This window comes from Onychostruthus taczanowskii, unplaced genomic scaffold (assembly GCF_017590055.1).
Source record: "Onychostruthus taczanowskii isolate IOZ18803 unplaced genomic scaffold, ASM1759005v1 scaffold1, whole genome shotgun sequence".
In the NCBI taxonomy this organism is placed as follows: domain Eukaryota; kingdom Metazoa; phylum Chordata; class Aves; order Passeriformes; family Passeridae; genus Onychostruthus; species Onychostruthus taczanowskii.
The window spans coordinates 35,470,994-35,498,684 of record NW_024496525.1 but is presented as its reverse complement, the minus strand read 5'-3'; the positions used below and the strand labels follow the sequence as shown (position 1 = coordinate 35,498,684).

Genomic DNA, 27,691 nt, shown 5'->3' with positions numbered 1-27,691 from the left:
GAGTGTTGCCTACCCAAAAGGCTGAAAGAGGTGGGATCCTAACAAACTGGAAAGGGCAACCTGTTATCCTGGTGCCTGGCAGGTCATGCACATTAACTGTAAGGAAAACATGTAATGCCTGGCCCATGTGTTGTACAGGTTGTTGGAGGAATAACATGACATTGAGGCCTCTGCCCTGCTGCCTGGCTTAGTTGACATAAGGTAATGGATATGGAGGGGAGGAGCTGAGTAGCAGCCTGATTGCATAAGCCTTTTTTCCAAAGGAAACTGGCTAGCACAATGTGGAGATATAATAAATTTATATTGTGGTGCACGACCACAAGAGGGATCAGACCGCTTGAATTTTCGCTTTTGCATTTTTTTCCTGCCTTCTTGTCATGTAGCCTGTGTTACATATGGAGATTTTAATTGTCTGACTTGCCAATGGTAATATGAGAAATTTGGTTGAGTAGTGGGCTTGGCTATAGTTTGCTCTCTGTCTGTTTCTTGGCTTCAGTCTCTGCAGTAAAAACAAAGCTGCATTACTGCATGACTTTGATAAATAGATTTACATTTCTGCTTGCACAGGAAGTTATCTCTTACTGTTTGCTAGGTAAAGCTTCATTTCCCTTACTCTGTTTTTGGTTTTTTTTTTTTTTTTTTTTAAGTGAATATTCTAAGAAATGACTGGGCCATTGAGCTCAAATAAAATACAGAGCCTGTATTTTATATGAGCTTGATCATTCAAATCTGATTTCTCTCTCCTGATTTCTTTCTTTTGGAGTATCAGTTGTATAATTGGCAAACATATACAAGACAAATGCTGACCTGAAAGTGACCATTCCTTGAATATAATGGACCAGAGTTACTTTCTCTTCTCTAATTAGTACAACATTTTGTTTTAAAATGCATTTGTTTTCTAGGTAGAGTAGAAAGATGCAAAGTTGGCTGAAGAAGAGTTGTCCCAACTTCTTTCTACTGTGTCCTTCCTCCACAAATATAGAAGCAGCTCTACCATTGAAAATTTAATGAAGCTTTCATCAATATAATGCTGTGCCTCTTCATTCTCTGAAATGTATTCATTTTTAATGAGCTTCTAATTCTAATTTCAGGTAACAGGAACAGCTGAATATAACCATAAATCTGATTTATTTGTGAACAGCGTGTCCCACGTAATTTACAATTCCTTAAGTTGTCACTGATGACTTTTGGCTCCTTTTGGTAATTTGGTAAAAATGTTTTGTTTCTGACCTTTATTTTTTTTTGTAAAAATCAGTATCAGCAAACAGAAGCAATGACCTTAAAACAACAAGGTGGTTATCCCAGTGTTGTTTTGGAGTATTTGCATTTTTAAAAAAAAATTCTTAGCAAGCCTGGGGTTAGTTCCTTAGTTAAAAAGTACAATAGCAGGAAAATATTTTGGGTATGTGGGAGAGCTGGTAATACTGAACAAAATATAGTATTGTGGATAATTAATTACAGAAGATGGAAATAGTCTAGGAATAGCTGTGTAAATACCCTGCTGCACTCTGGACAGTCTCAAGCTGGAGATACCTATGAAGCATCCAAGAACGTTGCACTGCTGGAAGAAGCAACCAGGCTTGCTTGGCTTTTTCCTACTGGGAGTTAATCATAATGCTGAAAAAATAGTATTGTTTGCCAAATTTTATGCAATAATGACACCTATGAGTACATAATTACATTTTCAATTAGACTAAGAAAGCATTAACATTGAAACATTGTTTTGGTCATGTGAAAATACTTTATTGTTCTATCTGCATTATTTAATTTATGGTCCTTTTATTGTTTCTCATAATCATAATTGCCATTTATACATAAATATTTAATTTGTGTTTTGGATGTTAATTGCAGAAAAAGGCCACATAGAATGTGATGCCACTGAGTAGAGAAACATAAAATTTAATAACCAGAACTACTTCACATAGTGTTGCCTTTGTAATAGTACACAGAGTAATGTAGAAGGAGGAGATGGGATGAATACCACTCTTGGCAATGTGCAATTTTTTATCTATTAACTTCCTTGAAAAGAAATATTAGTTTAGTACCAGGAGGAAGCTACACTTGTGTGGCACATGTTTGTATCCTGATTTCTTTTGACAGTTCTTATTTTCTTACATTGATTTGCTTGGAGCATTACACCAGCGGGATGTTTTTATATATATATTTTTATAAACACTTTTTAGCAGCTTCACGAATGGAAGCAGCATGCTGAGCACATTATATGGATATCCTGAACTGTTTCAGGTGTGTGAAGAGCCCCACAATTTCATTCAGCCTTTAGTGAGACTTAGAACTTCTTGTGGTGTCTCCTCCGTGCAGACCAAGGGGAGGTGTTGTTCTGTCACCTCCTGGGAGGTGCAGCTCTGGAGCAGTCCTTGGCACTGCCAGCGTTGGCCCAGGCTTGTGGTCAGTCCCTGAGAGCCAGAACGGGGCAGGGGTGATGCCACTGCTGCCCTCAGCCCTGCCCTGCTGCCACAGGAGCCTTTGCCCAGGGCAAGGAAGCTGTGGGAAATGCAGCACAGCCTGTGGTGCCTTGTAATCCCTGCTCTGGATGTTCCCTGCTGCGTGGCCCTGCAAGAACTCTGCTTCTTTACCTGTTGAATGCTTTCCTAAATGATTTTCAAGGCTTTCAGAGACTCCTTCCTTATAAGATCAGATCTGGTGTGGGCAATTAAATCTGACATGTCCTGAAGTAGGAAAGTGAGTGTTTGCTGTGCTGGTCTGTTCTAGAGACTTCACCCTGGATGGTGCCAGCTCCATGTCAGTGATAGACACTTCCAGTGTGGACTGATATCCATATTTACTGAATTTATGATGGCTAATTACAAAAAATCAAATTTCTCCTTAGCATTCCCATTTCCTAGCTGTTTGGAATGCAGAGCAGTACCACAGAAGAGTTGGATGAAGGAACTGTGTTGACAAGGCTGTTGTTTTAAAAGACTGGCTCAGTTTTTCAGGTGCTTGAGTGCCAGAGTAGCCTCACTTGTGCAAGTACCCCATAGAAATAGTGAAAAATCTGCATGTGATGATTACTTTCAGGATCAAACCTCTTCTATTTATTTTCACTTCTAAAAAATGTACATCAGTTTTTCTGACAGTTGTTTTTCTGTTAAATAGTTTACTTAACACAGACAAACAGTTTATTTAAGATAAGTTGATAGCACCAGACTTGGAGTTTGTCCTAATACTGTCACTTCTCATATTTGGCTTGGACTATTTACAGTAGAAGCTGAAGGTGAATGAGATCAGGGAGAGGTGGAGGTTTGTGTCATCTACCCCTTTAAATGTGATCAGTTCAAGGTCTTAAATGGCTGTCACGCATCTTTTTCTGGGTGATACCAGACCTTCTACTTGCCAGTCTTTGCCCAGGTCGGCTTTTGACTAGGGACTGTAATAAATACACCAATGCAACTTCATTTCATGATGAGAGAGCAGTTTTTTGTGCAAGATTGGGGCAACTGCATTAATAAAACTCTTTTTTTTTCTCTACCCCTTTAAATGTGATCAGTTCAAGGTCTTAAATGGCTGTCAGGCATCTTTTTCTGGGTGATACCAGACCTTCTACTTGCCAGTCTTTGCCCAGGTCGGCTTTTGACTAGGGACTGTAATAAATACACCAATCCAACTTCATTTCATGACGAAAGAGCAGTTTTTTGTAAGATTGGGGCAACTACATTAATAAAACTCTCTTTTTTTTCTTTCCTAATATCTCCAGAATTCTCTTTCCAGTTTCTTCAAGGATAATTTGAGTATTGTTACTTGGAATCTGTTGAGGAATTTACAGATAGTGCATAAAAGCTACATTCCAAGCTTTGTTTTGGAGTTTAGCACCCAAAGTGAGGAAATTGCAAGATAAGGACTCAGTGTGGTTCCTCTGTTTATATGGTAGGGTACTATTATTGACATAGAATGGTATTTTTCATCTTGCAGGATGTGTTTTGTGCTATAATCACAATATTTTAATCCATTACTTTTTGGACATATCAAGCATATGCAATGAATAAGAGGAGCATTGATTTCTTCCTTTTCTTTAGCATTCTTGATATAAAACTTTGTGTGCCTATTGTTTCTCCTGTCATATTAGAACAGTGCTGCCTCATTTTACTGATGAGAAAAATCGTAATGGTTTTATGGGGTCTCTACATTTTTACATGTGCTAAAAGGGGAATGGAGGTGGTGGAGTCACAACCCCTGGATGTGTTTAAAAAAAGACTGGATGTGGCACTGGGTGCCATGGTTTAGTTGAGGTGCTGGAGCTGGGTTGGACTTGATCTTGAAAGTCTTTTCCAACCTTGTGATTCTGTGAATTCTGTGAACTTCTTTTCCATCAACGCTTTGTCTTCAAATACACAGCCTGCTTCCCCAGCAAACAAAACCAGCCTTTTGAAAGCCTCCTGATGTCAAGTGTTAAACTTAGAATGTGCCAATCCCGTGAGGAGCTGCTGGGCATTCCAGAAAAGGGTGTTTGCCTGAGTAAAGGGAATTATACTTAGCTTTTCTGTGCAGCATAGTATTGGAATTTTTACAAATTTTATCACAGAGTGTTAAGGAGTTGGAATGGACCTTAAGGTCATCTAGTACCAAACCCTCCTGCCATGTGCAGGGATATCTCTGAAGGTCTTAAATTTTGTGTTGCATTTACCTTTGCCAGGCATCTGTGGTCGTACCCTTTCCAGTGGTTTTATTATTGCTTGGGCCCAAAATATTGTGGCTCTCCCCACACTGTTTCCAGCACAAATGAGCTTTGTTACTAGCCAGGTTGGTGTAAAATATTTTTATGCTTTGAACGTGATCAGACATCACTGGTGATGCTTTTTATGTATAAAGACAACAGGAAGAGGGGTGGTGTGGTTAAGAGAACGGTAAAAATTACTGGCTGAAGGAGTGTGTTGACTTCCACTTGAGCCTCCCTGGTTACTCCAGCTAATTAAAATCCAGGTGTTCCCTGTGTCACATGCCTGTCCCATCTGTATGTTCCAACCCTTTTTTTGGTACTGAATGGTGAATCAGTTCAGGAAGGTGATCACTTTTAGGGTTTTAGCCTGGTTATCAGCTGAATTACCTCCTTGTACAGCTCCTGTGCACATATGCTGCTGTAGACATGGCAGGGCAGATCTAAAATAGAATAAGCTACTGTAGGACTAGACTTGACCTTGCACTTGTAGTAGCCATATTAGATACCAGTAGAAATAAATATATGAATCTGTATGAGGTACCTGCATGTATCTTTGCTGATAACTCCAGTGCTGTGCCAGAAAAGTGCTGTCCTGGTACCATTCCTGCAGCCTGAAGTGCCCATGGAGGTGGGTGTCAGCCATGCAGAAAAAGCTTTGATCTCCAATGATCCCACACAATTTCCCCAGTCTCTGCTGTGGGAGATAATATGTTTGTTTTAGTTGACAACCTGAGCTTGCAGAGGCTCCATTTGTCTTTTGCTCAAACATGGTGTAGCTTGGATTGGGATTTCATTTAAACAAATGGCAAGGAACTGCTTCTTCATGTTATGTAAAGTTTGCTCCTGAAAATAAAAGGATCACTTGTGGATTACTGAAAGTGTTGCAATTTGAAAAGAGCTGTGTTGGGGAGGAGACAACTTTCTTCTTGAAGTGGGGGAAGAGTTTTCAGATCTCTTCTTGTTTAGATCTTTTCGTGGTTCTTTCAAAACTTGTGCAGGGATTTGGTTCACAGTGGACGTGTAATGTTGTCACCAGAGGGAATGAAAAGCTGGTATGAGAGATTACCCAGGAGGGTGCACAATGGCCCTTCACAAGAGTGATGGGTTTTGTTTGGCCTATTTTTCTTCTCTACATAAATGAAAATGAAGGTAATATGAAGCAAAATCTATTTGGAAGGGAATAGCAATGGCAGTGAAGCAAGTTTGATGTGTCATGGCTGTTGTCACCAAGCTGCTTTTTCCCTTCCCTCTCTCTCTCTTTATTATTTTTTTTTAACATTGTTTACATTGGTAGTAGCCAGAAGATCTTTCATGGATCTCGACTCACAATTCTCTGCAAGGAAAGGAAGAATGCTTGGATGAGCTGTAGTGTAAAAAGTAAACAGATTTGGGCAGGGAAGGTGAAGATACAGTAGGAACAAGAAACTATTTGCTCCTGAGTTAGTTGATGCAGTGTCTCCTGCTACAGTACTTGCCCAGTTTCATGCATGAGTTTCCAGTGGAGCTCCAGGATGGGATGGGAAATAACACTGGAATTAGAAATTTATAGGGCATAGATTTAAATATTTGTGGCTCCTTATTATCTTTTGTGGTTTTTTTCACACCTCTCCCCCAGGAACAGAGGAGGCAGCTGGTGTCAGGGGGTGTTTGTGCATTATCAGAGAGATCACATGTATGCAAGTCATCTTTGTCCCCATCTTTCTTGTCCCCTGGCTTGGGAAGCCATCCCACAACTTCTGTCTGTGCTGGTGTGTGCAGAGGGAGAGAAGGGCAGGAAAAGTCACGCTCCCATCAGCATCATGAGAGTACTTTGTGTCCCCAGGAGTGTTAAACTCGGGGTCTTTTCAGAGCAGAATAGAGCTGTACAGGTGAGTCAGCCTTTGTGCTAAGGGCCAGGTGCTTGACTTATTTTCAAGCTGGCATGCTAGGACACACTGGCATTCATCGCATTTGTAAACACTCCTCAGAACTGAGGAAGGCTATTGTCTTGTAACCGGTTTTCCTTAATGCTCTGGGAGTGACTGGCTTGACGCATTTTCCCCACGTGGCATCAGCAGCCTGTGAAACACAGAGGAAGCATTTCTGCTCTGTGACCTTTGCAGCAAAGTCATCTTCAGGGAGGACAACCACGAGCGAGTGTCTGCACTTTTGGTACTGTGCCCAAATATGTACACTTTTGACTCCAGAACAGGGAGTGAAAGACTCCATGTCTTGGACCAGCCCTCGGGCAATGCAGTTCTCGTCCATGCTTTTCTGCTGTGTGTGAATTTGATGGTTCACAAGTCATTCCTGCAGAGCAGGAAGAGAAATCTTAAGGTTTTAGCAGTGGAAAGATTATTGCTTGTGTTGGAGTGGAACAGAGCAGGCTGTGATCTGTTGTGCTGAGTTCTGTGTCACACTTAGGCTCTCACTTTTCTGAATGAGTGTTCAGGTTACCTTTTAAGTAATCTGAGTCTAAATAGTCTAATATTAGTCTAACACCTAATAATTAGTTTTTATAGCATTTATTTTTGAGCAAAGACTGGAGAGTATTTGTCTGTAGCAAAAAAACAAGTGAAAAGTAATTCCTGGTGAGTTTTCTACAATATGTGGCACAAGGATGGCCTCAGTGCTGGGGCTGCTTGCAGAGGTGAATGTTGGGCTGTCCTGGACCCACACAGTGTTGCTAGGAAAGGCAGAAACTCCAGCTATATGGGATTTATCCAGTGCATGTGGTAAGTGTTTTCTCAAGTGTCTGTATTCTGTGTTTTTTTTAAGTTTTCTCCTTTCTGTGTAAGTTTTTTTTTTTTTTTTGTTTGCTTTCAGTAGGCCATTGTCTTGAGAGGCCTGGTCTTGCAAACAGTAATGAACAGGCTTTTTGTTTACTGGTTGATACCTGTGAGACTGTTCAAATAAGTATATGGAGCTGAATCCGGGACCTCCTTGAAGCCCACCAAATACTCCGGGTTTGTTTCCCCTTCTTCCTTGAAACCTCAGTTCCCAGAGTGCCTTGAAGCCAGTCCACCTCTCCCAGTAGTCACTGACTGAAGGATTAGGCCATTATTTTTCACAGTAAAATAGACCTGAACATATTCACATTTTGACATGTTGTGTCTGAGAATGTACAAGCTGTGAGCTCTTGTTCAGCCACACATTTTTACTTATCAGTGATGAAGTCTTAAGTGTTAACATGCCTGTTAAATGGATATTTTGGGCATGTGGAAAGTGACTTAATTGTATATTGTCAAAACCCAAGAACCTCTTTTGGCCTGGCCGTTTAATAGACCATTTAGCTTCACTTGAAGCTGGTTTTGATAAAAGCTGCTGAGCAGAAATCACATGGGTTTGTCTTTCACCGTTCACTGTGAGGCAGGTGCTGGTGACAGCATGAACTGTCAGACTTGGTGCTCAGAGTGACAATTGCTGCCTCACTGGCAGAACCTAAACATGCATTATCCTATTAGTGCATTCACATATTTGTGCAATTAAACTGCATTATGTTTAAGCTGCCTCCACTGTGCACGTTCCCACAGTTTTAACAGTTTATCATTTAAAGCCTATGAGAATTTGACCGAGATTTAATTCCACCTGTAGGGCCTGGGCAGCAGTGGGGTGTGATTGTATCTGTGTGGTTTAAGTGCAGCTGCCCTGAGAAGTGAGAGTGCTCCAATCAGTATTGTCAAGGTCTTCAGCAACCAGATAAGAGGGAATGACCAGCAGGAAATACTCCTCTGTGGGGGAGAGTCTTTGTTCCTTGAGAACACTTTCAGATAAAAGGTGAGAATTGATCATCTTGGCATTCCCTTGCCTTAAAATTACTTAAGGGCTGGTCAGCAAGGAAGTTTCCTTGCAGTGTTTAATAATACTGATTTCTGCAGAAACCCAATATTTCACACGTATCTCAGTTCTGTTGCTTGGAAGTTTTGCAGATGAGTACTTGTCAGTTCTGGAAGCTGTAATATATATTGCTGTTAAGGTGATATTTTGGGGTGGAGTATTTTTTTTTTTTTTTGAGTAAGCATCTATGTCTTAAAACCATCTGAGTCATGTATTCTATTTTTTAATACAAAACGGTTTTGAAGGCTCAGCGTGTTGTAGTGGTCGAGACATGACACTAAGCATAAAGAGCCATTGAAATGCCTCCTGAAAGGAGAATATTCATGTCCCCAGGATCACTGAATTAATTTACACATTTATTTATTTCTAGTGACCTGGGCAATGCTTGTTTGCAAGCTCATTAAGGTGTGTTGATGAGTTCAGCTTTGGGGCTGACATCCCCCTGCCCCAGTTAACTGAGGGCTGGTGTTGGTGGCAGGGCAGCAGGTAATGGTTCTGCTTCACCTGTACAGACAGGGCAGTTTTCTCTCTTGGGTTCAATCATCCTGGGAATGTGGCCTGATCTTTCTGATTTCCATGACCAACTGTAGCATATTTTTTCACGGGGGAATTTTGTTAAACTGGTTGACTTTGTGCATTGGATTCAGGTTGTGCTGCAGTGGGTCACCAAACTTGTTTTACAGGGTTTTCCAAGGAAAGCACCCAGAATGGTGTTTTCTGCCCTGGGTAGGCTGTAAATGGCTTTTTCAGTTGAGCTCTGTTGCTTTTCAGGTACCTGAGTTGCACAATGACACTGTGACTCATGGACCACAGCCTGTGTCCCTGACTGGATTCTTTTGAGGCTTTAATTGTTGTGTGCAATAGGCAGGGAGCAATCTTCAGTATCTACAAGCAATCCATCTTTTCCTTATCTTTTAATCGCTTTTGTTTTAGTTTTACTAGTAAACTTGGCTTATGGGTTTTGTGAGATTAGGGAAGTGATCACTTTTCTATAACATCCTAATGTTTCTTGGAGAAAATGCTGGTAAACTATGGAATGCCTTGTACATCTCTCCAAAATGTTGCATGTGGTTTTAGGGGGTGGAAGCAGCATGAATTACCCTTTAAAAACTGAAAGTTAAGGAAGTAGCTGAAGTTCACAGGAATCTGAGAGCTTTAGAGAAATTAACAAAAATGTGTTATAAATAGCACGAGTATAAAGTAGCATCATAAAATGATGAGAGTAGATTTTCAGCGTGGTGTCCCCTTAGAGATTAATTTTTGGGTAGAGAGAATTAAATATTTGGCATATGTGCAGCTTGCTTTGGTCAAGAAAGTTAGAGGTGGGCGGTGTTATGTGGGCACCCCAAAATGTGTGCACATAACACTGGGGAATTGGAGGGGTCATTACTTTCTGAAAATCTCATCCTTTGCATTATTTTGTGTCTTCATTGGATCTCCCAATTGTTGGTCATTATGGATTTTGCTAGTGGCTATGGCTTTTTGGAAGGACCTGTAGAATCAAAATATCATGTGTGAAATAGATATATTGATTTTTGATTTTTATTTTTTGAGCGTGTGGTTGTGAAAATATCCTTTTCATTATTGTATACAGCTTACAATTTGATTGAGACTGGGAGCACATAAAAAGCATGAAATCCAGTATTTCAAACTTCCTGGAGTTGTGTGCTCAGGGGTGTTCTTCCCTGATTTGTTTTAATTTGACTGCTTTAGTGGCACTAGATAATATCAAGCATTTATTGTGTGTGATTTATATGGATTGGGAAAATACTATACACACTTTCTCAGGCCAGGAACAATGTTCTTTACACATGGCATTTAATACAGTTGTGAGCCTAAATAAATGCTGCTTTTGAATATGTACACAGATCCTGTATAATTATGGAGCAGTGTGGTTTATTATGAGAGAACATGCAGCATTGTGGAGTGCTCCTCAGCTGATGTTTGGATAAAACATATCAGCTCAAAGATTGTTTGGAACTGATCATCTGAATCTTGGGCCAGATTTCCTTTTCCTTACTTGTTTTCAATGGCTCTTTAGTTAATTAGGGGGAGTAGTGGGCTCTGGTGGCACAAAGCACAGGGATGTAGCCATGGATAATGGTAGGGTTTGGTTATCTGTGTGGTACTTGCAGCTGAAGTAGTGAATGGAAATGGAGAACTCTTGTCTTCCCCATTAACATTACACAGGGATAGGAATGAACAAAAATACTCTGCAAAATGAGTAAGACCAGTCCCATAAGGGTGGCAGGTGGGGTTTATGCTAAAACAGGCATCCAAAAATACTCTTCTAGGCTATTTCCACACATAAAAACAAGCCACACACAATATCCCAGCCATGTATACTCTGAATTTGCTGTACATGGGAGGAACGTCACATAATGAAGAACAGATTTGTGGATATTTATCTGGATTCAAATCATTTGACAACAATTTGATCATGATCATCAGTGTGGGGAGGCAGCTGTGTGTCCCCTCCCTCTTGTCCCAGCGTCTGCATCCTCTGCTGAGTAACTTCACTGGGGTGTTCTGCTTTGTGTGGTTTGTGGCAGAATGGGCACTCAGAGAAATACTAACAAGAACAGAATGTATTTTGTTCAAACTTTTTTGCTTTCATCTTTTCGATCCTCTGTTAATACGAGTTGTCTCACTTCTTGTTCCCTCTGTGCAACTGATTCTCCTGGTGGCTTTTCTTACTAGCAAACACTGAAGGAATGAATTTGCATCACAAATTTTTATTGTGATAATATTCTTTGAACTGTGCTGCAACTTTGAGAGAACAGCTTGTATTACCTCTGTGCAGCGGTGAGTAATGTGTTTGCTCACTTTGTCCTTTGTGTTTGATAACCTGTGAAGCTCCCTCCAACTTCCCTGGAGTAGGACTGGGTTTTTATTCCCCACAATCCGTAGGAAATGATTGAGATGCTAGCACAGCTGATGAAGGCCTGACATGTTCTCCTTCTTTTTAATACCTAAAAGTAGCTGCATTGAATATGACTTTACAATTTAGCTTCAAAAAGTTGGCATGGTGTTCACCAGTGGTTTAATTCACTAGAACAGCAGTTGCCATATATTTTTCAGCTTGAGGAAAAAGCATTTTTTAGAATGATTAAATTTAAAATGCAAAAAAAAAAAAAAAAAAAAAAAAAAGTTCCCTACGATGCTTTAAGTAGGTCAGGATTTCTGCCACCCTTAGAAAGGAAATTGAAACCTGACCTGTTCAATGGCCAGGGTGGGATGGGGGAAAGAGGTTTTGGTGTGTTTTTCCTTTTTTTTTTTGTTTCTAATTAGTCAAAATATACTTTTTTTTTTAGATTTGTTTCACTGGTCAAGTGTTGCATGTTGTAGGGTACTTCAAGACAGACCTGTTCAATGGCCAGGGTGGGATGGGGGAAGGAGGTTTTGGTGTGTTTTTCCTTTTTCTTTTTTTGTTTCTAATAAGTAAAAATATACTTTTTTTAAATTTGTTTCACTGGTCAAGTGTTGCATATTGTAGGGTACTTCAAGACGTCCCTGAAATATTTATCATGCTGTGTCCCACCAAGAATGTAATCTTAAGGTCCCCACTGTTTATGAAGCACAGTCTATATTTTATCTCATGCTGAGAAAAGATGTGATAATGGTTGTTTGGGGATTATGTGAAAATGAAGTGAGGAATGACCCTTAAAAATGGGTAGGAAGTGGGAGATTCCCAAATGAGACCAGGGAGGCGGGGAAACGGAATTGCTGCTGTGGGGTTTTTCTAATGAATATTGGCCTTGCACTTACAGTGGGGAAAATTAAGATTAGGGAGAGAAAGACGCATTTAAAGAAAGTGCAATAAAAATTTGTTGTGCTACAGAAATGAAAGCTACTTGTGTAATTTGGGGCACCTGCGTGTGTCAGTGGTGCAGTTTCGGGGAGTGCAGCACAGAGCCTGAGAAGGTGCCTGTGGTGCTGAAGATCACCAGTGGATCAAAGGTGCTGGGAGGTGATGTGCTGTAAATGAGCTTCAGGCACCAGGTAGCACAGCCACTCCTGAATGAGACACCCATTGCAGTAGGAAATGCTTTATTTGGGTTTGGGTTCATTCTTTACATCTCCTTTAACTTAAGGTTAAAAGAGAAAGTAAATTTGCCCAAGCATTTTACTTTTATTTTATAAAACATTTTTATTTTTAAAACATGCTTGCCTAGGCTTATTTCTTGAAGGATTAAATGTGAATTTGGATGAAAGATGGCAATAAAGTGTTACTGAGTTGCATTTTTGTTTTTGTGCAACTTAATGTTCAGAGTAATTTGGGCTCTGCTGTGGGAGGTACTAAAGGGGTTCATAGAGATCATTCTTCTTTCTCTGATGTCCAGCTATTCAAATTGCAGTAGTGAAGCCAACAGAGATTTAGCAAGTAATTCTGAATGGTGCTTTAGGGCAGGGAATAAATAATGTTCTAATCAACTGAAATTTCAGTGGGGAGTTGTGATATGATGTAAAATTACCTATATTAGTCCAGAAAACCCATGTAATCTCAACAGCAAAAATACTGGTGAGTCCTTATGGTATTAAAAGGCTACTGGTGCTTTTGGTCTGTCTCACTGAAAAGGCAGCAGCCTCGAAAAGCACTGAGTTCCTGAGGCTGTATTGGACTGGAGAGGAGGGAAGGATGATTTGTTGAGTCCTGACCACCACCTTTTACTGCAGAAAGGATTTTTTATATGCTAGTAGAATATATCTTTATACCAAATTGCATGTTTTGTCTGAAGTAGGACAGGCTGGGGATTCTTACTGCAGTTTCTTCTGTGTGTTGTATTGGCTATTAAGGACAAGCAGGATGGTGTGATCTTGCCTTTTCTCTGTCCAGCATGTAAAAAATTGGTCCAAGTGAATCAGGATAAGATAAATTACTTGCTTTTTGATAGAAGAATATTAATCTCTGTTGAATTCAGACTGATGGCTGAGAGTGATTAGTGTTATGAGTAGAAGGAGCAGATAATTGAATACTGAAAAAAAATGTTAAAGGAAGACAAGCATAGCCCAGATGTTCTAAGATACACATAGTTTTAGCTTTTCTCTCTCATTTATTTTTCTTCCTAAGCTATTACTGTTTCAGGGTTTCAGTCATTAGAGCACATAACCAGAACAGTAGATAAGACTGGAGACATCTTCTTTACCAAATCTGGTTTCCTATTAAAGACTGTCAGGTCATCACATCCTCCTCTCGTTAACTTACAGAACTTTTCAAAACTAGTAATGTTAATTTTTTTAAACTAATTTTTTGTTCCTGTTACTCCTGTTGACTCTGATTCCAGACCCTCACTGTTATGACTGTTGAGAAATACAATTTCCAATAGGAAGTTCTACCCTATTGGTTGGACTTCTTATAGTGCAGTAGCTTTTTCTGCTGTTTTTCCTGAAAAGCCAATCTTCCTAAGCTTGTGGTTATCTAGCTGCCTTTTTGTGCATTTGTAGAATGAGCTCATCTGTTTTGAGTGTGATTGACCAGAACCACACTGGTCACTTCAGGTTAAACCTCACGTCCTGCTGGTGACTTTCAAACACAGCAGCTCTTCTGCTGCCACCTTGGGTTCCATGTGCCTGTTCCTGAGTGCCCCACATGGCAGGGAACCTCGGGGTGCTATTTCATTGGTGTAGGGCTGTCACTTCCTCTGCTTGGTGCTCTTTAAGTGATGAGCTCCCAGTGACTCTGACTTGTTTCAAATGCATGAATTAATTTTTTTCAGTTGTGTCGCTTTCTGTTTCTGTTGTGGAAGGACTTGGCTGTAAAATAATCTTGTGTGTTTTATGTAAAGTATTCTGAAATAATTTGTCATGGTCTTTTGGCTGTCTTATTTTTAGCGAGTCTAAAAAAAATAGTATTTACCCTCTGTCTGCTACCCCATGTATTATTGCATTGCTTGTGTTTTAACTGTTCATTGACTCAGCTTTTTAGAGGTGTGTTGATCAAGCAACTTGTAAGTTACCCTAAAATAATGATGGACACTTTTTGGGCCTTTTTTTCTCTCCTTATACTTTTGGATCAAGATAAACTAGCTGAGTACGCTCCAAAAGCTTTGGAGGAGGGAAGGAGAAATTTGGAGGAGGGAAGGAGAAATCTCTCTAATAAAGAGAGGGAAGAACAGCTTTTTATGCCCTCCCACCCAGTGGAAATCCCTGGGATCTCAGTTTAGGGATCTTGTTCAGACTGTAACCTGCCTGTGTGGTGCACCCAACGGGAGAGTTTATCTGGCTGAAAAATAACCCCAAAAATAACTGTGTGGCTGCACAAATGTTATCCTGGCCTGTGGGAGAGGACTGCAGGGGAAGGACAGTGCACAGCAGTGCAGGTTAAAGCAGCTTCTCTTGCATTGGTGCTGGCTTAACATGTAGGGATATACTTCTGCTGTTGCCAAGCTGAATATATAAACTCAGGGTTGTTGGGACTTCTGCTGCTTATCAGAATGGCAGATGGTGTCTTAACCTTTGAGTTTAGCCATTCATTTGTAATTAAATAAAAAGGAACACTTGATTTTATTGTATCATAAACCAAGATTTATGCAGGAGCTCCCACTTGGTCATGGCAACTTGTTCTTTCAGTCACTTCAAACCAAGCGTGTTTCGTGGTAGGGAGGACATCACTTTGTTACACTGTGTTTTGAGCACTGATAGGGGTTTCAGAGCTATCCAGGACATGGGTGATGCAGTTATTGCTCCATCAGGCTGTTTTTTCAGTTGTTTTTAATGGTGTGTACATCCACCCACACTGTCTCTGTATTTGAATAGCTTGAGGAAACTGGATTGTGTACTTTTCATGCTTCTAATCAAACAAGTCTCTGCTCTTGGCAGGAATTTGGCTTGGTTCCTCTCAATACCCTAGGAGAGATGAGCCAACATTTGTAGATCACTCAACAGTATCTTTGTGAAAGATGGGTCAAGATTTTGATTTTTGAGAGACTTTCAAAGCCTTGCATGTTTCCCATTGAGACCCCAAACCGCTGTTGTATTTTGGAAGACCTTGGTCATATGCCTGGCTCTCTGACAGATGTGTCTTATCAATTTTATCTTCTTACTCTGAGATTAGACATGAAATATGGGAGTGTCTCGTGACAAGACCTCAGTAATGTGGTCAGGATATCCCATCATGCCACAAATACCTTTTAATGTTTTTCCCCTTTTACCGTAAAGCCACATTTCCTTGTCTTGTTCCCACATGCTGCTGTTGCACTGTTAAATGTGTTGAAAATACAGGACAGAAGGTAGAAGTCTTGTTTCAGTAAAAGATTTCAAGTAAAAGATTTGTTGTGACTAATTTGGGACCCTCAAGTGTTTATTTTTTGTTGTCTATGTTTTAGTTTTCTTCCATGTGATTTCTGGCTCATGTAGGTGTTTGGTGTGATGGAGTAAGAGTGCTCAGAGCACTTGGTGCAGTAAGGTCTGTCAGCTCTGGGGGCAGCTCAGCCACACCATGGTGCAGGGCTTTCTCATGAGGTGGGAAATGCATATGGAGGGAGAAGGGAGCAACATATCTCATGTGGAGTCTGGTCTCATGTGTCACACTTGTTAATGACAAGTATGTTTGTCTTGTGAGACAATGGGTGACGTTGAGCTGGATTGTGTCTAAAAGAGTGCAGTTTTGGCAATTTGGACAGACCTGGGAGATTTCGTAATTGTGACTTAAGTTCAGGTGTGATGTGGGCTGTTGATCCTGATAAACTATTTAATTTGATATTTGCTGAGAACTCTGAAAACTTGCAAAATTCTCACTGAAGGAGAATAAAACATAATAGCAAAGGTTATTGACACAGTTGAATTATTATTTTAGTGCATGTGTTTGCCCAGTAGACCATAATGGATTTGGAGTAGTTGTTCTGGTACACTGAGTAAATTCTGGGTCGGTTTTGGTGTGCCTAGTCATTGTGAAAGCACTTATTTCTCAATGCCACACAGCTGCTCTTGAAGTGTCAAGAATTGGCCTGTCAAGTACTGGCCTGTTGTTTGACCAAACTGGCAGAATGGTGCTGTAAGACACGTTTTTGTGATTGTGTCCTTAATTGACTAGGCAGCACTATGTCAGAAAGAACCACTTTTATTTAAATCCCCATAGAAATATTTTTTCTGTACTATCTAAAGTTAATAACATAAAAGCTTCTCTAATTTTTTTTTCCCTCTAGGGAAAAAAGAAAGGCTCATCTGTACTGGATAAAAGTGATTTAAGGTTTAGCTTGCTGGAAATTCTCTTGTCAGGTCCAAGCCCCTTGAAATGGTTTTGTAGTAGAGATGTTGAAACACAATGGGTGGTGGAAATGTTTATTATTAATTGACTCAGTATGTCTTTTTTTTTTTCCTTTTGAAATACCAGTCAGTCAAGGCTGTTGTTCAGCCACTACCTGGTCTGCTTTATTTCTGGTGCAGCTGAGAGGAACTGGTCTGTATAGCAGAGTATGTACATGGGAGTTTGGAAAACAGGGTTAACTGTGCCTGGATGTCTCCTAAATTTTTGAGATGTCTGGGCTCATTTAACCTCCTCTTTTCTGCAATATGGAGCAGAACTTGTCTGACAAAACAAAAATGAAACAGAAGTGGTGTGCGTGCATCCTTTTCCCAAAAGATATAAACAGTCTAGAAGGAGGATTGTGTTCTCAGAAGCTTGGCAGATGATGCTGAGAATTGACATAACACAGATATAGGCAGAGCACCAGAGTCTCTTTTTGCTTTTGCTTTGTTGCTTGAAGGAGGGAGTTGAGATCAGCTCTCTGGAGTCCTGATACTTTTGAAAAAAAATGAAATGTTAGCAAAGCAATCTCTGAGATTTTGTGTCACAATGTGTGTGACAGGGCTGAAGAGAAGGGAGCTGCAGATGACTGCAGGCAGCTTATCAGCAGTGTTTAAAACCCCAAAATTCTCATCTGAATTGAGCTACCCATCTGAATCTGCTAGAGTTGTGGTTCTGCCTGAAAGCTGTGTCCTGTTGCCATGATGAGCTGTAGGCTCTGCATGGCACGTGGGCTGCCTGTGAGACCTGTTTATTTACTAGTTGAAGACAAGACCCATTATGTGAGTTTTTTGGCCAAATAAGGTTTTGAGAGCCTTCTGAAGTTGTCTCCTCACAAGGCAAGGACAGCACAACCCCCACTGATAGAGCTTAACACAATCTGGACAGGGTTCTTCCTTCTTCCAACTCCCTCTTGTGTTTGGCAATCAGGGAAGAGATGGCCCAAAAAACATAGGCAACAGCTACTGCAAGTACTTGAATAAGGATTTATGGATTCCTGAAGTGAGGTGTGAAAAAGAAAAGACTGATTTTTATCCCTAACTTCCTACTGATCTCTTAAGCTCCTTTGTTCTGAGGCTCTCAGAAGTGCTTGATGTCACTGGAGTCAAACTTCTCTTTCCTCTGCTTTTGCTCCCTGTCCTGTAACATGGGGAAAATGGCTTTAGCTGGGTTCTTTTGACTCTCTTGGATCACAGAGGTCATGGTTGTTGCAGACTCCCAGAAGAACCTGTGTCTGTGGGTCCATCAGCCCAGAAAATAAAGCTGCAGTGGCCAGCTGCAAGTCATTGATGAGCTCTTGGCTACGTAGCAGAAACCACTGTGACTTGTTAAATATACTGAAGGTTGTGAAATAAACAGGTTTGACAGCTGCTCACCCCAGACTGGGCTGTTCTTGTCTCAGTTCAAGAATCTCTGCTTAAGAATATCAAATTGTCTAATCCAAGCTAAGCAAGAAGCCCAGGAATGTTTCTAGAAGCATCTTTGATTTAAAAAACTAGATGTCATTCTGTAAGCTTTCTCATGTGTGTGTTTTCTGTTTTTTAATATTCCCTTCCCATAAATCAAGTCATTCCACTTCTATAAGTAAATTTCCTTCTGACATCAAAATTGAGGAACAAGTGAAAACACATAATTTTTGGTGATTCTTTCCACTCCTTCTGTTTGTGGTTCAAGTCTTGGCTATGTATTGAAGACTATATATTATTATTTTTTAATTGAAACTGTTTCTTTCATCATAGAGAGGATCATTGTTTTGTTACTTTAAATAACAGAAACACCTTGGTTATAAAAGCTGAAGAAAGAGGGGCTTAGAAATTCTAAGTATTTGATACTGTTTAATGAGTCTATCTACTAAAACCAGGCTTTGTAAAGAAGAGTAGTAACTCATTCTGTAGTACTCCTAGTCAACAGCAAAAGCCATAAAGGTTTTTTTTTTTAACTGAAATGATTAATGGGTGCATATCTAAAGTTCTGCAAATTTTTGTAATGCTCAGCAGAATCTAAAATTTTTTGAGAATATCTTGTGTTCCTGCTTGTGAAAATAGCTGTTCCTTTAATCTGTTTTGTTTGCTCCCTTGCCAGCCAAGCTAAAAAAGTGAGCAGCACCATCAAGCTATGCTAATAACATTGTGAGCCGTTTTCATCCTTCAGTGTCCCAGAGGGCTGATTCCTTGTCTGCCATCATCCCTGCATGAGGTGAATGTGTGCATGTGTGAGGAATGCAGGACTGGGCACAAATCCTGTACCCTCTGAAGACACTCTGTCCAAAACAAACACTCAGTTCCCAGTCAGTGTAATTTAGTTGATAAATATCTTAACAGCTTTCTGGGGAGGAACCTCTGCTTGTTTTCTGCAATGTACCAAAAGCATTTTTAGTGATCCTGAAGTCCTTGAACACATTTATTGCTGTTTGTGCATTGATGGTGCCAAACCATGTAGAGGCTTTATTGTTTGCTTCCCCAAAAATGTGGTGTTCTAGAGTGCTCAGAGACTGGGCCTTTTGTTTAATATTTCATGGGGATTAAAGAGAAGAACAACAGATAAAACCAGTGTCCATGAAATGAAAATAAGCATTCTAATATTTATTGGTGTCAAAGACAGGAGACTTTATTGTTCCTGGTTGGCATTGCTGATAGTTGTCCCTGTTATATGTCCATGTGTAAGTCCTTGGGCGTTTTCTATTCATATCTTCATCCTGATCACAAGTTCTCAAGATACAAACTCAAATCCAAAAGGAAATGTTTTAATGAGTGTGTGAAGTAGAACACAGATTGCAGAGGCTGTGCAGCCTTGGTGTGAAGAGGAGAAGCAGCAACATCACACCGTTTGTTTAGCTCTCTTGTGAAGCTGTTGTCTTCAGAAAAACTCAGAACTGAACAAATGTATGGATGTGATTTTTTAAAATACAAACATTTGTCATCATTAGTTTCTCTATGTAGCATATCTGCATACATAATACACATGCAAATCCAAAATTGCCTATTTAAGGCTCCTAATTTAAGAAAACACAGGGCCATCTGTTTTGACCCTGATTTGAAGGTGAGTTAAGCAGGTGCTTTGGTGCTTTGCTCATTTGGAGAAAGCCACATGTAATGTGTTGGCCAGTGAAAAAAGTACAGAATGGTGTCCTGCTTCCACAGTCAGCTGTCCTTACAGTAAGGCCAGTGGGGAAGAGTTGGACTTGGAAAGAAATGGATCTCCTGAAATGATGTGGTTTGTGTGCCATGAAGAGCTCTCTAATGCCAGCTGTGGTGTTGGGGTGTCCCTCTGTGCTATTGAATGAGTTTTGTACCTTTGGTGAAGTCACAGAAATTGCTACATATATTTAATAACTAGCCAGCTAAAGTGAAAAAAATAATGTGTTTTTATGTTTTTCAATTTTATAGTGCAAGGTAATTTTTTCTCAAGTCACATTTCAAAATCTTTATTTCAAGATGTGAAATAAATTCATTAAATCCACCTTTATAACAATGTGCCTTTGTGATGACAATGCTCTGACATTAGTGGTCTGCACAAAACCCAAAAGAATTCCTTGAGGCAGAGTTGGGCAAATGGCTTTTTTCCCTTCCTCAAGAATCAGATGGAAATGTGTGACCCAACATTGCCATTGGTGGCAGAGTGGCTGCTGTTTGTGGGGGAAGGATGACAGATGTGTTTGGAAGGAAGTTTGGGATCTGTGTGTATTAAATCTGTCCGGAGATGGGAGAGGAGGCAGGATATGGACTGAGTCCAGCTCTGCCCTTGACTTGTCCCGTACAGCCCCCTTTGAATTCAGAAGGAATTATCTCCAAATAAATATAAGGCTGGATGTGCATGAGTGAGTGAGAATGCAATCACCTGATGTGGGATTCCCATAGTGAGGTGTTGACTCATCTTTTTATGTATGGAAAGCTATTTTGCAGCCTTAGAAACCGTGCTTTCACTTGGGGAAGGCATTGAAGCACTTGCATGAAGTGCTTTTCCAAGGAGGGATTTTTTCCATATTCAAGCCCTGTGCAAACTTGAAGTGTCTTTGATTTAGGGAAGGGGGGAGTGAAGTAGTTTCAGGTGCTACTGTCTGAATAATATCCTGCACATGGAGCCCCTGTTCTGTTGGTCCTTAGGCAATACTGTGATAAAAAAAACAATACAAACACCTGCACTTGGATCCACCTGCTGAGTTCTGTAGCTTTACTCCCCATTCTATAACTTAGGAAAAAGGAGGCAGGGACGTTTCTGTGCTTTGGCTGCTGTGTTGAGAGAGACACAAACAGCAGGAGCTGCCAGAATAGAGACAGTGAAGCTGTCCTTGTGCTGGGCTCCTGCATGCACAGACAGGTTGGGGGAGGAAGGAGAAATCCCTTTCCCTGCCTTGCCTGCTCTATTGCATTTGCTCTTGCTCCTCCTGTAGTGGGGACATAAATTGCTTTAATTATGTACATTATATTAATTTCTCATTATTTTATTGAGTTCATGTCCTAGCAGCTTCTAAATTTCAGGCTTAGTGTGCTAATGAAGTTTAATTGTTCCCTACCAGATTATTTGTATTTAGAAATATACTTTGTTTTCTAACTAAAGGAATTCTGGAGCAGGAAAATGCGCAAGTAAATTCAAGGTTTGCTCTTTAACATTGGCAGCTGCTGTGCAAGATACAGGCTGAAACTGTAGTTCTCCATGTGTTAACAAGAACAACAACAAAAAATTACCTTTTTTTTTTTAATTGTGTGATACAATATTGTTTGTTTTGCACTTTCTAATCTTGAAAACAGAAGCTGGGTAAAACTGGTTGGCTCTCCTCATCTCTGCCTCTGTAAGGACTGGAACCAGTTTAGTTGGGGATAGGTCAGCAGTGTGAAAGTTTTGTTTAAGGTCTTTCTCAACCATGTCAGTGCTGTTTCTCTTAGCTTGTTTAGCTTTTGTGCTGGGTTTGTGAAGGTAAAACATGGCTTAGCCCTTAATGTACAACTGTTTTGGCTTCAGTGTAGCAAAGCTATAAATAGGCTCCCCTTTGCCTCCCCAGCAGTAGGAAATGACTGCAGCAGGTGTTGTTCTCCGCTAGAAATTTGCACATTATTACCACCCAAGTACTTTTTTCTTAAAATCAGCTTTCTTGTTACGTGTTCTTCCTTTACTAAATGCCAACTGACTGGTCAGCAAGTATCTTGTTAAAATCTGAAGTCTTCATTAGGTAAAAAAAAAATAAAACCAGAAAGGTATTTTTGGTTCATTTCTGTGCAGCCTCTGTGTAAAGTTTATTTTATATGCAATTTAAAAAGTATTACCAGAAGGCACAGGAGGGCTGCATAAAGCTGGTTGCTGACTGAAATGGTTTTGATTCTTTTAGCTTGGCTGGGCTGGAATTTAACTCAAGTTTGTTGTAGCAGTTCCTCTGTGATAGGACTGGCAGATGCTTGGAAGTCTGCAGGCAAGATTTGTGTCCATGCTTGGATTGAGTTCTCCTTGCACTGCAGCTTCAAGAAAATAAACAGGGTTTTTTTGTGCAGTGAGGTGGTGTTTGGAGTAAATAAGGATCGTGCAGTCTGGTCCATTGAAATGGGTTTGCTGGTGTCAATAATAGCTTCCCCTCGATCCAGACCCCATAACTTTGTTTGGATTGATGCTTGGTCCCAGCAAAGAGCTGGAGATGTTTGGGCAGGGAGAATCCATGTGTTAGTGCTGCTGAGCCTGTTCTGCTCGGGCAGGGTGGAGAGCCCTGGCCTCCTGCCTCTGGTGGGTGCTGCAGAAAGGATGAAATCAGGGCAGATGTGCTGTGAAACAGCAAAAAGGGGGACACTCCTGTATTTCAGTTCTGTTTAACATCTGTGTCCCTTGCACCCCTTCCTTTCTCCCACAGATGTGAGAGTTGTGTGGAGCTGCTGTTTGTGAGAGGGGCTGGGAACTGCCACGAGTGTGACACCCCCCTGAGGAAGAGCAACTTCAGGGTACAGCTCTTTGAGGATCCTGCTGTCGACAAGGAAGTGGAGATCCGGAAGAAAGTGCTGAAAATGTGAGAGTCACCATTTAAAATAACAGAAAGTGGATGTATTTCATGCATCAAAATTTTTAAGAATTGACTTGTTCAGTAGTACAGAAGAGATTTTTCTCTTTTTTTAAAGCGGCAAACTATAAAACTTGACTCCATTTATCATGGAGGGATTTCAGAGAATCTGATTTTGTGCAACAATTGAGAGCTGAATTCTCAATTTAGCCTTGAGGGATTCCTGCTTAGCATTAGAAAATGTTGAGTGTTTCTATGTGGCCTTCTTTGGCAAAGACTTGGCTCCAAAATGGAGATGATTAGATATTGAGGGGTGAACATGGCAGTAGAGCAAGAAACAGGACCTTGATTGTTTTGTTCCCTGGGGACCTGTTCTGAGAGTTGAAGGCCAGTTCCCTTCAAAATCAGAATGGGGAAAAAAAGAGTTCACATTGTTTTTTGCTTCACACAGCAATTGTTAGTGGAAATGGTTCCTTACAAGCCTGGTGTTACCAGTCTGTCATGCAGATTTGAAAGCTCTTGAAATTGAGATAAATGAGGTCTAAAATTGCATCTCACTCCTTGTGGCCAGTAAGCAGCATTTTATAAGGAAAACATGGGAGCCAGTTTTGGTGTTTTAATAGAAGAAAATCTGATAAATGTAACAACCCAGACAGAGCTCTGTGTGCCTAAGTGAACTTACAGGTAAATTAAAAGCTTGTCAGCCTTTATCTAAAACTTGGTACAATAGCAAATGAATCATATGATGTTGCTGAGAAGCTGTGCTGGGGAAACTGTGCCACTGAATACCAAGCATGGAGAGCAGTAATAATTTTGATGTTGGATTTCAAAGTCTACTGAAGTTAACAGAAGTCAAACTGGAATAAGTCAATTAAACATGGAATAAAGTTTATTTAGAAAACGCTGGAGAACACTTGGCCCACTTGGGTTTGCCAGATTAGTTTTTAGGAGGAAAAAAAATGTCTCCAAATTGGAATATGGTCTCTATTCTCGGGTTTGCCAGATTAGTTTTTAGGAGGAAGAAAAAATGTCCCCAAATTGGAATATGGCCTCTATTCTTGGGATTTTTATATTCCTGGGTGTCATGCTCCACAGATCAGACAGAGTCTCAGCTTTATATGTTCTTGAGAAGAAAGTCTGCCTGTCTTGACTTTCAAAAGCTGTCCATGTTCTAAGCCAGTTGTCCCTTCATCTTTTTACTTTCTCCAGCTCTGGAGAGGTGAATATGAGTGCTGGAATGGTCTATTGATATGAAATGAGATAATTGTGTAGCATTTTCAGTTTGCTGCTGACATATGCTTTCTGTTGTTGGCACAAAGCCAAACTCTCTTTTCTGATTGTTCTAGAAAAGCTTTTTTTCTGTGGGTGTTACTGTTGTCTCTGCCTTTGTTAAGAGGCTGGCTGGGAGTTACTGTGTCTTGGCCTCTGTGCTCATGTTTACCTGTAACCCTGGAAAAGGAATTGGCAAACAATAGGCAAAGATAGCACAGATTTCTTCCAGGCTGCCTCCTTTCCTTTGGAGCAGGCACTTCTGTCTCCCGTTAAAGATTCTGGTCAGTTTGGGAGTCACAAAGCACACAGTAGATAAAACTAGATCAGTGCTTAATCAGCTTGCAGCAAAAGCCTTGTTGAATGGAAATTGCATCTTTCTATGTTTTTTTTTCTCTTCTCTCTAAGATACAATAAAAGAGAGGAAGATTTTCCCACTCTAGATGAATATAATGATTTCTTGGAAGAAATAGAAGAAATTGGTAAGTCTTAATGCTTGCATTTTTGATGTGCTGTGCTTATGAGACCATAGGCTTTTATCTTCTGACTCAGCTGCCTATGAGAATGTCTAAGTTCAGGTTCTGTAATATGATTTATCACAATATCAGATTTTTATCTAATTACTTTTTTTCTGGATTTAATCATATTTGCTGAACTGTAGGACATTGTTAAGTAAAACATTTTATCTGCCAGAGAAAAAAACACAATCCAAAGAGGAAGCAAGCTGGAAAAGAAAGGCTTGCAGGGGACTGTCAATGCTGCACTGGCAAAGATTAAACAAAGAGAGGAGAAATTGAAATTTTCATTATATCCCTCCATTAGCTTTATCTACCATGACAGAAGCCATATGGTGTCTTTCATCATTTTTGCTTCTGCAAGTACAGTAGTTGAAGCTGCTTTGAAGCTGATGACCTTACATACCAGTGTGGTAGCATTTTATGTTGCTGTGCAGAAGGAGAAGGTTTAGGAACAGACGTTGATTTCTTTCTCTTCGGATTAGCTGAAGCAGAACTTTGCCCTTTGGGGAAGGGACAATGTTATCAACAGAGTTTATTTTCTTCTTAGTTAGGGTGACTTGTGATTTATGGTGGAGTGATGGGTTTTGCTTAGAAAAACAAGGATGTGTTCAAAGGAGTGACTCCTAAATGGTTTGTTCTTGGTTTTTATGAGCTTCTGAGGCTTTTCTTTCTTTTGCCCTGGAGGAAGAAGAGGTGACTTAGAGCATGCAGGAGGGGCAATGAATGTGATTTGAAGGAAACCATGGAGATGACACTTTTCCTTCGTTTTTCTCAAAGGAGCCCTTGCTCCTTTTTGCGCTGTGGTGTTTTGTAGAAATGTATCCAATACACTTAGTGCTGTGAGCAATGTATCATGTTTTTGTTGGCATCAGGAGGCTGAGGCTGGGAAGCCAAATCGTGTGGCTGGGAAACACCAGTCACACTCACATGGTCCAGATATCTGGAGGAGATGATGTGGGTGTAGCTTTGTTTGTATATTTTTTGGAATGGTATGGGGGAAGGAGGGAATGAGTAGAAAGAATGGCCAGAGGATTCTGGAAGAATCTGTGTGCTCATGGGAAGCAAAATTGCTCTTTTTCTTGTAGCATTGAATACAATTTCTCACTTAACTGCTGTTGCAGGACTTTTCAACGTCTGTAACAAGGGAGTTGAAGTTTTGCCTGAAATTGTCTGAACCTCATCAATTTGTGCAGAATGTTAAGATTTTACAGCTCTTGGGATTAGGTGGTTACATTGCAAATGGTTCCAAATCCTGTACTGGGAACTTGGTTTTAGAAGCAGCAGCAACCTGGCTGGCCTTGGTAACCTTATGAAAAAAAGTGATTCGGCCAATAATTGTTTTGGCCCTGCAAATGCATAGTGAAGAAGCTTGATAGAGTTTTTAGGAATTGGAGCTAGTTACCTGAGAGCAACACCTAAAATAAAGGGAATTGGAAGTCCAACTGCATCCTTGTTCATTCATGTGGCAGCCAGGGTGATGAGAGGAAGGAAGGGGTGCAGTTAGAAGATTCTTAATTTTCACTGTCAGCGAGTTAATTTATGATATCCCAACTCCAGACAGATCCCAAAGGACAGGTTAGATTCAACAGCACCACTTTAGGCAAGAGTTCAAGCCCTGTTTGCTCTCCCTGGTGACAAAGCCCATTGCACATTTGTCCCCAAGCCCATCCTTGCTGTGGTCCTGGGCAGAATTCCCCACCTGGCAGTTGTCTGATGTGACATTTTCCAGTGCATGTTGTGAATGGTGTGACTGAACACTGTGTTAAAAGTCATTGACTGTATAATTTCACACTTTACTGCTGAGAGGAGTTATTTCATTTTTGTGTCTCTGAATTCCCTGCTGGCTTGCTCATGTGGAAAACTGGGCTGCAAGATGGAAAAGAAAGGATATGCAGGGCAGCTTTGCCTTGTGGAGCCAACATTCATCAGACTTGCATTAGCTCCTGGTGGTTGGGAAGGTTTCCCCTCTCCCCATGCACCAAACTTTCAGTTTTTCTGTGAGAGGGTCAAAGTGCAGCTTCCCCCTTTTTTTTCCCCCCTCTCTTTGCTGGAAGTTTTTTTTTTTAATTTTTTTAAAATTTTTTTTGAGTTGTTGTAGGGGCTTAAATGAAGTAGTTGCTTAGCACAGACAAAATGTAAACATCCTGTATAGGTGTATTTCATGTGACCCTGGTTCCAGTAGGTTTTCAAATATTCCAGGTAGGTCAGCTCCAAAACTAGCAATGGAATGAGACACAGCAATTGCTGACCTCACTTGAAATACATTTTCCCCCTTCATGTCAGCTGTTTTATACCTACAGACTTTTTCTATTGCAATAGAAGAGCTGGATGTGCAGCAGTAGTGTGTGTGTGTGTGGGAAGGTCAAACAAACATTAGAGTAGTCACCTTTTAAGATTTCTATTATAAAAACCAGGTTTTTGAAGTGGTTTAGAGTGTAGCCACTGAATAATGCTTTGGGCTAAAATGTGTTGAACAAGGCTTTAAATAAAAACCACATTTTAAAGCGAGTTTTCCCCAGAAGAAAAATCGGTTGGACAATTTGAGAGCATTGTAAGCACAGTTTGTTGTCATTAGCACTAGGAATAAAAATTAAGTGAAAGGGTTAAAACCTGCCTTTGGGAAAGGTGTGGAGAACACGTATCTGAGTGAGTCAGGACTGTGCCCGTATGATGAGAGGGACCTGGTTAAACCTTTGAGTGTTGCTCCAAGTTGCATCCTGAGGCCACAATGTGAATTTCGCTTGCTCTTTCTACAAAGTTTTCTTCTTCCCCCTAGTATTTCTTGTATCCCAGAGTATCTCTGGCCATTTTTCCAAGCCCTGTGTGAAAGCTCCTGGAGCAGGACCCGCCTCCCAGCGTGTGCCTGGCACCTTCTCCTGGTACCTGAGGGAGGCCCCCAGGCATTACCGCAGCGCGATTGTTATGGGTAATTGTTGCTTTTTGGAAAAGCATTCGGCTCAGAGGAGGCTGCTGCTATTCGTGTATTCCTGTATCTCCCTGATCCTCCAGGACCTTATGCAATACTGGCTGCCTCTCAGAACACTTATCTGACAAGTGATCCTTGGATAGAAAGGGTTTTGCTATCTGTGATCTCTTGTGGGTTGTGCTGTTTATTGTTTTGTGGTTTGGTTTTTCCCACCTCTGGGTGTGTGTTCTCGAGGATGGTGTTGCTGGTCCTGACAGAGGCAATA

General features: G+C 40.6%; 1 protein-coding gene across 2 annotated transcripts in view; it reads left to right on the top strand.

The window, feature by feature from the left end:
• MNAT1 (MNAT1 component of CDK activating kinase) overlaps window positions 1-27,691 on the top strand; it is a 119,043-nt gene that overhangs the window by 11,781 nt on the left and 79,571 nt on the right. For both annotated transcript variants that reach the window (XR_005952236.1, XM_041398244.1), the window contains exons 2-3: window positions 22,570-22,722; window positions 24,391-24,464. Coding sequence is in view for 1 of the 2 variants with exons in the window: in XM_041398244.1 (XP_041254178.1) it covers window positions 22,570-22,722; window positions 24,391-24,464 (227 nt within the window). In the remaining variant the exon portion in view is untranslated. The remainder of the gene's footprint in view (window positions 1-22,569; window positions 22,723-24,390; window positions 24,465-27,691) is intronic.